The sequence below is a fragment of the Nymphaea colorata genome, chromosome 4 (genome assembly GCF_008831285.2).
Source record: "Nymphaea colorata isolate Beijing-Zhang1983 chromosome 4, ASM883128v2, whole genome shotgun sequence".
Lineage (NCBI taxonomy): Eukaryota > Viridiplantae > Streptophyta > Magnoliopsida > Nymphaeales > Nymphaeaceae > Nymphaea > Nymphaea colorata.
The window spans coordinates 3,257,715-3,268,574 of NC_045141.1; the positions used below are offsets into that span (position 1 = coordinate 3,257,715).

The following is a 10,860-nucleotide window of genomic DNA, read 5'->3' on the forward strand; positions in this document are numbered from 1 at the left end:
GTTGTTCATGCACTTGCTGGGCATTTTATATTCGTGGGTTTTATCCTAACTGCAAAATGCTTGCAATTTCAGCCGCACTAATGGAAATTTGTAATTTTAGAAAACTACATTCGAAACATATTTGCATGGTGGATGAGCAGGAGGCCCTCTCTAGATCGCTTGATCATAGGCAAAAACAATGAGAAGACACTTTATCACTCCAAATTTGAAATCCTGATGTGATAAAAGATCCATAATAAAATCCATGATTCATCAAACCAAGTATCTATCTTAGGTCAAACATAAGATCCACAATTAAGATCTTTAGTTTTACTTTTTTGTGTTGAGAAGAGGGAGAGGGAGAGGGAGAAAGAATTAACGATGTTAATGAGTCCCTCCGTTCGAAGGTGAGAGGTAAAACAGGAATTATTAAGCGTTTGATTATAGTGAACAAGATGTTTAAGTCAGTACGACAGAGGGACACAGCCTGCCTGTCTGTCACCGCTAGAGGCACGAACGGTTTTCAGGAAAGAAAGCGACAGACACATCACGGGAGGATGCAGTGCACTCGCCTCCTCGGTCCAACTACTGAAGTCTGTCTCACCCACTCCTGATTAATAGGAAAAAAGTTTTTATAATTAGGCATTTAACTTTCATTTGTAATTTAAGCTTTTGCACATTGCGTGTCCTTTTACTCGATAAGGTGAAAGGGCACAATAAATACCATTTATTTTGACGGTTCCTAGAGTCAAAAGTGAGGCTGGAAAGGAAATTCAGAAATTAGATGCGCAGTTCTCAGAATTGTTGGCTGAAGGTAACGAAGAATTTCCCAAATTAAGAGGACATGATTTTTTGAAAGACCAAACAAGTTGGAATCATTTCCAAGTCTTTTGTCATCTCTATCCGCCTTTTCTCGGAGGATTTTTTTTCAAAGACCAAAGAAGTTGGAAGCGTTTCGGACTCTTTTTCGATCTCTATCTGACCCCTCCTGCCGTCGCCGTAAGCTAGCGTCCCCTTCTTCCTTCTCTTTCTGGCGGGGATCGGCGGTCAACGGCGGCTCTCGCTAACGGAAAAGCCAACCATCAACATGCAGCGGCCTTCCGTCACCGGACAATCACCGGATGGCGGTAAAATTTTCTCGCCGCTCACTTCTTCCAGAGAGACGCCGATCATGGTCTCTCTCTCTCTCTCTCTCTCTCTCTCTCTGCGTTGTCCCTAATATGGAATAGTCTCTCACTTCTGCTTTCTTTCTTCTTGTTTTCTTCTGGAATATGTCGCTAATATCCGGAGAATTCATGTTTCGTGAAGAAATCAAGCTGGCTGTATCATGTGGGAAGTTGTTTCCCTTTCTAATCCGTCATTCTTTTTATATTTTTTATTCATTTTTTCTGCGAATCTTTCGTTTATAGTGAAACGTGCAGACTCGATCTGCAAGTACGGGGAAGCGAGGTGCTAAGCTGACAAATATCGCAGTTGTTTTTCCTTTCCTGGAAAGAGTCGTAAAGCGGTCTGATGTTACGCCTTGCGTTTTCGAACTTGAATATAGTGATAGATTGAAACTAGTTTCCGGTTTGACTGTTGCTTTTTTGTAACTTTATGTTTTTGATTTTTTTTTTTTTTTTTTTTGTCTTTCTTCCTTTTCTAAATCGAAACGAGAGGCGCATAAAGATTTTTTATTTCTCTCGAGTTTTGCGCCGGTATTTTATCCGTTAAAACTGTTTCACATTATTCCAGTTTTGAACTTTTGGTCGTTCGTCTTGCACCTGACTGGGTATGATTGCTGGTGTTTATGTAACTTTTAGTTGCTTATAGAATGTATAATAACATGTTAGGAGAGTGTTTTTTTTTTCATTAATTTGTTTGATCGATTTGGTGATTCATCTGGTTTCTGCTAGAATCTGTAATCATAATTTGTTCGTCAGTTCGTAGGCCTAGATGTATTATGAGTTTCGTTGAAAAAACAAACTGAAAGATACCAGCTGAAACAAACTCTAGTCATTGAAAAGTTAGTATAAGCATGAATAAAACTATGAGACTTCAAGAGAGAAACTTTCTCTGTAGTAAAGAGGAAAAGAAGACTCTTTGCATATATATTGAATGACGGGGACAGTCAACCATGCCTCCCAATTTATCTTGCTTCCTAGTGCCTCCTAACTCTTAAACAGGAGGAGGTGTTGTTTCCTATATAAATTATAGATGAACTAAAAATGTTGATAAGATTCAAAAAGCAATCATACAAATCGATTCTACAAGTTAGAGTATAAGATTTTTAAAATAGTGGCCTTGACTTTCTCCATTCTTAACATCCAAACTAGTCATCGGCTTTTCAAGATTTTTTTTTCTTAAAATGTTAAAATCCATTAGATTAACAAAAAAATTATACAAATCAAATGTACGAATTAGAGTTTAAGATTTTTAAAATAACAGTCTTGGATTTCTCGGCTCATAACATCCATTCTAGACAGCGACTTCTCAAGTTTTATTTCTGACAAAAAATCTTGGGAAGGCAATGTCTGGATTAGATGTTATGAGCAGATAAAGCCAAGAGGCCCAAGACTGTTATTTTAACCTTATAAACTCTAATTTCTATGATTTTTTCTTTTTTCAAATCTTATGGTTTCTAACATTTTTAATCCATGTATAAGTTATGTATATGAAACAACACTCTTAGGATTTGAGAGTTAGGAGGCCCTTGGAGGCAAGATAAATTGGGAGGCATAGTTGACTGTAATCTTATAAACTCTAATTTCTCTGTTTTTTTCTTTTTTTTGAATCTTATGGATTCTAACATTTTTAATCCATCTATAAGTTATGTATACGAAACAACACTTGTAGGATTTGAGAGTTAGGAGGCCCTTGGAGGCAAGATAAATTGGGAGGCATAGTTGACTGTCATATATATATATATAAAATTAAATACACATGTAAAGCATCTCCTTTTCCTTTATATGACAAATCAATTTTGAAATGTCATAGTTTTATTCATGCTTATACAATCTTTTCAACGATGGGAGTTTGTTTTCAGCTTGTGTCTTTCACTCTGTTTTTGCTTTTGCCTCATCCCATCCCCGGTTGTCATCCTTCCTCTTCTCTTTCCCTTTCGAACAACACATCCTGTGTAGTGTTATTGCCCAAAAAGTTTGTGAATCTGCCTTGAAAATGAAATTATTAATTTTCTTTCAAAATTCCAACCTTACAGAAGCAATCTTTATAGGCTGAAACTTGTAGATCCCCTCATGGATGAGTTTATCTGAATAGATAAATAGAATCTTATTAATATTTGAAATTTGGTGGTCAAGTTCTTTTAAAAAGTACTCTCAGGTTAGGAAAATCTTAACCACAACTGTAGATAACCTAATAAAAGGGGGAACTGTAGATTTTGAATCATGGAGATGTTTGAATGTTGAAAAGAGAAACATTTAAAAATTCACTTTCTTGAATGTAACTGCACGTTTTTTGCTTGATTACATTGCACTTGATCTTCATTTCCCCTCATGCCCTCCTTTTGAGCTGTTTTAGTTATTATCAACTTGGTCTGGTTATTCTTCTTAATTACATATGTTGAAGAGATGTTATGAATAAAAGCTACAGTCTTTGGTTTGTGCATGTCTCTTGAACTACGTTAGCGTGCTTTTCATACAGATGCTTCCAAGGATGAGCAGAACCTATTTGCTGGAATTGGACTGCCTCCCACAGATGTCTCTGTTGCATTTCCTCAGGCGACTTCGGCATCATTGTTTCCCCCTTTTGGTATGAAAAAACTGCTGATGATACCTAATTGCATCTGCCTTTTATAAAATACTTTATATTTTTGATCCATAGCATTGTCCCAGATATGATGATATTATCGAAAAGATTGTGATGTTAACATGAGAAACAGGCAAACCAAAAAACATGAAAAAACACATTTTTTAAAAGAAATCTGGAAAAAAAATATTGCAACTTTATGCATACTTTTTCATCCATTTAATTTCTTTGCTTAACCTGGGCATTATACAAATTTACAATGTAAAACAGTTGATAGTGAAATTCTATTTAGAAAAGGGCAAAGTGGGTCAAAAAGTTAAGAAATGGTTATCTTTGAACCTACTATTTCCTTTAATGATAAAAAAGGCACTTAAGAGAAATTTTAGGTCTTTATATTGAGCCCTGTCATTTGAAAAAAATGGTGAGACTTGAGGAAGCTGCCTTAACATTGCTAGGATCCTACAAGAGCATTCACTGTATCACATATGTATTCTTTTCTCATTTTTTCATTTTTTTGTTTCTTTTTCTGATTAATTTTCCAGGAGCTCACAGTTTTCTCATTCTATTGGAGGAGCCTGAGACGTTTCATTATTACTTTAGGCAATTCAGTTAGTTTTTTTTTTAAGATTTAAAGTTTAAACATCGGTGCGTAGTTAGAACTAGAAGTACGATGAATTTCTGTTCTGTTTTTATGCATCATTTGTTATCAGAATTTTGGGTTCATATATGTTGATTTCTCAGGGGTTTTGATATGAACTTTTGTGGAAAGCTCGATTTAGTTGTCCACAAGTCCTAGTCAAAAATTAAACTTTCAGCAAGTGTTTTATTTTCTATGTTTTTTCATTAGGAGCTATACTGGCGGCCATGCAGACCTCTGTTTGGTGGCCTTTTTATTAAAACTGAAATTTTGTAGGGCAGCCAGATTATAAAGAAAAGGCTACCCAACAGAGCTTTGTAGGACAACCAGACTTATTTTCATTTATTAGATTTGTGTTTCATTTTCAGATTTCTGTTTTCATTTTCTTCCACTATGTCTCAGGACAAACAAAACGTAAAGGGCTAATTAGATAGAGTGTTTTGAGTTTGCAATTCTTACTCACTCAGTACATCTGCATAAGTCCTCTCACTTTAATAAAACTTATTTTTCACATTAATGTTTGGTTAATATCTTAATTCCAAAGATTTAATTCTAAATTTTATAGTTTTGTTTCCTGAATTTGTTTTAGGGCTTTGGTGGGAGATGTTTGGATCTTTTGTTTTTGTGCTTAAGGTGTGGCAATTAAAATTCTATATCAGCAATGTAGTGCTTCAGCTTGTGAAAGAAATAGAGTGCATTTGATGCCACACAAAGAAGAGAAATAATCATGCATTGTCCAGATTAACTGATTTGGTATTCATTAGGATGAATATGCGTTTGCTAAACATGGTTCTAGGTATATAAAAGATAAAAATGTAAATTCTTTCTGTATAGACCATGGGGAACCATTCTATGAAAGAAAATTTAGATACTAGGATAGAGAACAACTTGTCTCCAGACAATGAGAAAATAATGATGAAAGTGGAAGGCAAATAACAAGACGTGAGCATAGAACAACTGAAGAATCTGACTCTACTTCATGGGACAAAAACAAAGTCTTGATTTTTTTTGTTTTGTAAATGAAGAATGACAATGACTTGATTGTATTTTTTGTTGATAAAGCCATAAGGGTGCAAACTGTTGTTAGTTGTGTATTAGCTAGTTCTCATTTTCTAAATTTCATTTGTGGCTTTGCTAGTTTGCTATATTGGATTTCTTTCGTGGTATTGTGATTGTTAAATCTTGTTTCTAGTTTTCATTATTAAAACCTTAAGCTTAAGTTAATTTTTTTATCGTCATTTTTATCATCATTAGAACATTATTTTATCATCTTATGTAGTTAATTTTTTGTATCTATCTCATTTATTTTATTGTACCTTATTTTAAGATTTCTTTTCATTTTTTGAAAAAATTACCAAGATTTTCCTGAGAAAAATGACTTTGCTGGAAAGTGCCAGAGGAAAAAACTCGCTGTTGAAAACCCGACAATGATATATGTGACAGTTAACGATAGTAAATTGTGTAAGAAATAGTTTTACTTGTTTGATCAATGAACTATGGGATTTAACTAAAACATTTGAAATATTGGTTATGATCATCAGTGCAAGGTTCTTGACCTGTTTATTGCTTGCTATTACACTTGCAGCCTCAGATTATTATCAGCTGGATGATTTATTTACTGATGAGGAGAAAGCACTCCGAAGAAGGGTGAGAGAGGTGATGGAAAAAGAGATAGCCCCTATAATGGCTGAGGTATTATTTTTTGATGGTTTTCTTTCTTGAGAAGATGTGCTTATTAGATGCTTATGAGCAGGAGAGCTGTATAAGTATCTTCCTCTATGTATACTGTTATTTTATCTTTATGATGGTAAAAGTCCTTATGACTGCAGTACTGGGAAAAAGCAGAGTTCCCTTTTCATAAAATTCCTAAGCTTGGTATGCTGAAGGTTGCTGGGGGGACAATAAAGGTATGTTTACATTTTTTTTTCCGTTTTACTTTTATCACAGGATATTTTGTTGTTGGCTTAATAATCTTTTATAATATTTAGGGATATGGATGTCCTGGGCTTTCAATTACTGGAAGTGCTTTAGCCGTTGCTGAAATCGCAAGGGTTGATGCAAGCTGTTCGACATTTATATTGGTGCATTCATCCCTTGCCATGCTAACAATTGGTAACTATGTCATTTTCAAGTTCCCTGTCTGTTGAAATTCTTTTTACCCCTAACATTCTACAGTGTCAATGCTGATCCTTGGTTGCTGGCTGGGAAATAGCTCTCTGTGGTTCAGAGTCTCAGAAGCAGAAATATTTGCCTTCTCTGGCAGATCTTCAAGCTGTTGCCTGCTGGGTAGGCTCTGCTTCATGCCTTGACATATGTCCCAACTTTGATTTTTCATTGTGAGATCCACTGTTTCATAGAATTTTGGCCACTGGCTTCTAATGGTCAGTGATCTAATATCTATTGATACTTCACAGGCTTTGACAGAGCCAGACTATGGGAGTGATGCAAGTTCCTTGAGAACATCAGCGACAAAGGTTTAATATATCTTCCTCAAAAGTTCATCATTAATCCTTCTGCAAATAAGCATTCAGATGCCTGATGGTGGAAATTCTGAACTTTGAGCATGTTTCTTATGCCAACCTTAAGCTCCTTTTAAATCATTTTTTTCCTTTTCAAATCTGAATTTTGCAATTCAAACTTGTGTAACTTTCTTTGTCATATGTTTGTAAAGTTGCTGAACTGAATTAATTTTCCTCCTGAGAACAGGTTCCTGGAGGCTGGATAGTTGAGGGTCAGAAGCGTTGGATTGGAAATAGCACATTTGCTGACATATTGGTTGTCTTTGCGAGGAACACAAGCACTGACCAAGTTAATGGGTGTGCTGTTCAGCCTGTTCTTGATGCACATACATTTAGCTTATCTTTGACTTTTGCATTTTTTGGTTGTCTTTCCAGTCTGCGTGCTTTTCTAAATTTCCTTTTCTAAAGTGGCTATTGCATCTGATCGTTAACAAAGTCTTGGTGCTTTTGCACAACCCATGAAATTGTTTCCCTTATTCAGACCCATGGCATGGGGTTTAGCTTGGTACAAATTCATATCAAGCTTATTTTTTTCATTGCTTATCACTTGCAGGTTTATTATAAAAAAGGGATCGCCTGGACTGAAGGCAACTAAAATAGAAAACAAAATTGGATTAAGGATGGTGCAAAATGGTGATATTCAGTTTAGAAGAGTCTTTGTCCCAGATGAGGACAGATTGCCTGGTGTTAATTCTTTCCAGGACACAAATAAGGTATACTGTTCATGGGAGGATATTTTTCAATCACTACTTTGGAGATGAATTTACTGTCGGATTAAGAAGTGTTTCCTGAGAAGTGTTTGCCTGGTTGAGATAATAGGATTGTGGTATTTTGGAGCTTGAATGAAAATACATGTAATACAGTTGATTTCAGAACTGGCACACTGTATTTGGAATCTTGAAACTAAATTGTGTAGTTTAAGCTTTCAAATCCTTAAGGTCAATTCTTTAGGTCTTTTGGATGTAAGTTGGATGTTAGATGGGGGAATTGGATGACAGATTTGAGTTGCCTGAACCCAGTTCAACCCTTTCAAATTGGTCTGTTTCTCCTGCTTGTTAAGTGGCTTTTCTGCATTTTTCCCAACTAGTGATAGGGGCTCGTGTAAATGGATTTTTCAAAAATTTTGTTAGTCATATACAAGTGATACCAAATATAAATCGTACTGTTTTTGTTCCTATGAAGCCATTAACAGTAAGCAATCTTCAGGTTCTTATGCTTAAAATAAATTTCTGTTTCCTGTGTACAGGTACTTGCTGTATCACGTGTTATGGTTGCATGGCAGCCAATTGGGATTGCAATGGGTGTCTATGATATGTGTCACAGGTACAGAATTAATTATGTGTATTATGATAGTTACATGTATTGTCGCTCAAGCTGGATGAGTTAAGCATGGCTTGCTCCAGACCATGCTTTGACTTGTCTACTCCAGCTCATGCTGGTGAAGCAGCAGTTGCACCTCACAAGCTGAACCTAGACTCACTTGTTTGATCAAACGAAGAAAAAGAATGAAACCATAGGATGCAGGACAACTCATTGAGATGTCCCAAACATATATGATAGTGATACATCTGAAGAAGTCTATGCTCAGGCTCATTTGAAAATTTCCCAGTAGCTTCTCTTTGTGTGAGGAAATAAGTGCATAGCTTTAGTCAGGCATGAAAACTTACAATATTAGTTTCAATGTTTGCCTATTTTCATTTATTTGGCTAATTTGGTTTCACCCAACTCACCTTGTTATATCATTAGTTCCGACCATACACAAGGTTTAGAGTCAGTGGTGGAAATGTTCCTGAAACTGTGATTTGTTTCTCCAGTGTTCTTCTCAAGCATGGGCCTTTTCTTCAATATTCGGGTCAGAGATTACTTTGCATTCGTATGCATGCTTTAGGATCAACTGCATGCCTTATATAGGATGCTTTTACCTTTTAAAGTGATTTTGGACAAAACTGACTTTATAAATGCGATCTGCAAGGTTCCTTTTTTTTTTTTTTAAAGAATTGGCCCTGAACTAACATGACAACGTGTCCAGGATGTCATAGCACTTTAAAGTTCAATTGTCATCAAAATGCCAAATTATAGTTAGAATGCACAGCTTTACATGAAAAAGGGAAAAAGAACAAAACCACTTCGAAGGTCAATTTTTAACTAACCATCAGATTTACATCATTAAACTTTGACTGCAACAACTTAAAACATTAAGATGTAGGGTAATTATAATAATACTAGATACAAGCTTTTTTGTTTCTAAACTGCGCATTGTGATCACCCTTGGGACCACAAATTCTTATTATTCCTATGCTTCAGGTATTTAAAAGAGAGAAAACAATTTGGTGCATCACTGGCGGCATTTCAATTGAATCAAGAGAAACTTGTCAGGATGTTGGGTAATGTTCAAGCAATGTTCCTTGTAGGATGGCGGCTATGCAAGCTGTATGAATCTGGGAAGATGACATCTGGTCAGGCCAGTTTAGGGAAGGTACATTTTCATTTTCAATAGACGATAGAACTGTTTTTACTGAAAATCTAGTACGTTCACTTAATGGGATGTCAAACTTCGGAAACCAGGCATGGATTACTCTGAGAGCAAGGGAGACAGTTTCTCTTGGCCGGGAGCTACTTGGTGGTAATGGCATCCTGGCTGATTTCCTGGTAGCAAAGGTATTAGAAAGAAAAATTTGCTGTTGTATTTTCATTTGCTTGAGGGCATTCTCTCTCCATTTAATCAAGAGAAGCAGCATCTGTTGGCCTCTTAATATTTCATGTTACCACTGTTGGCCTCTTAATATTTCATGTTACCACTGATGGAGTCAAACCATTGTACTTCGTGTGTCTTAGAAGAAGAATAAGGGTATATTTTTTGGTCTGCTAAGTTTTTCGCTCAACTTATAAAAAGCTTTAACAATGACAAATGACATCCACGTAATGACAACTGTGGAATTTTATAGACCTAGATATCTGGAAATGTTTTGAGAGTTCAAGAGGAATACTCTGATGGGAACTTTGGAGTGCATTTCTATTCAAGCTTTTATCTTCCCTGAAAATATATGAACATATTATCTAACTTGGTCCCTTGCCGTGTTTTACACTGTTACACAATTTAATATGCTTTCCCATTATTAACGAAAACTGGAGTTTGTATTCTATAAGTTTTTTAAGACGGTGTATTTTTAAAATTATTCAAAAGTGTTCCTTAGATCCTTGTTTGAAGGTAAAACACAAGCTTTTGTCAATTTAATGGCTGGCTGGAAACAAGCAACTAACCTGTTTTATACTTGGTTGGGTTCCCACTGCCACCTATTTTAGGTACAGTTTTAAAAATTTTCCTGGTATCATCATTAGCTTTTATTATTATTATTATTATTTACTATCACTACTACTACTATTTTGATGAATATGATGACGATAATGATGATTGTGTAGACCTGAGATTATTTTCTATCTATTAATTATTTTGGGGCGATAGAACTCCATGACGTACTTGCTAATTTTCAGTCACTCAATTATATCCAATAGTTTTGATGGCTGAAATCCTTTCTTCTCGTTCATATGGAAAATGCGTGTTTTCCAGGCTTTCTGTGATTTAGAGCCCATTTACTCCTACGAAGGCACTTATGATATCAATAGTCTTGTCACTGGAAGAGAAGTCACTGGCATTGCAAGTTTCAAACCAGTTGTGCTTGCCAAGCGCAGCCGACTCTAGTGATGGAGAATCATGGAGATGTGCAGATATTGAATAAGAGCCGCTTTTAAGAAGCAACTGTTTCCCAAAGCCATCGTTGTTTGTGGGCTCAATAACGTACATGAACTTGTGCATTCTGATTTTTCGTAAGCTCTGAAACAGTATTAGACGCAATGTTCCCTTTCATTCTGATCTACAACTGAATGTACTTGTGTCGGAACTGTTGTAAATTGTATATTTCTTGTGGACAGTTGATCTTGATGATGAGAACGTATAAATTTTAGACAACTTTGTTAATA

The 10,860-nt window shown here is 35.7% G+C and overlaps 1 protein-coding gene across 1 annotated transcript; it reads left to right on the forward strand.

The window, feature by feature from the left end:
• Positions 1-775: 775 nt before the first annotated feature.
• LOC116252984 (acyl-coenzyme A oxidase 4, peroxisomal) lies at positions 776-10,860 on the forward strand. The gene is made up of 13 exons (XM_031627662.2): positions 776-1,106; positions 3,622-3,729; positions 5,949-6,055; positions 6,193-6,270; positions 6,352-6,475; positions 6,576-6,649; positions 6,778-6,837; positions 7,070-7,179; positions 7,436-7,595; positions 8,129-8,205; positions 9,187-9,358; positions 9,448-9,540; positions 10,451-10,860. The coding sequence occupies exons 1-13, from the start codon at positions 1,067-1,069 to the stop codon at positions 10,580-10,582; spliced, it is 1,335 nt and encodes a 444-aa protein (XP_031483522.1). The 5' UTR covers positions 776-1,066; the 3' UTR covers positions 10,583-10,860.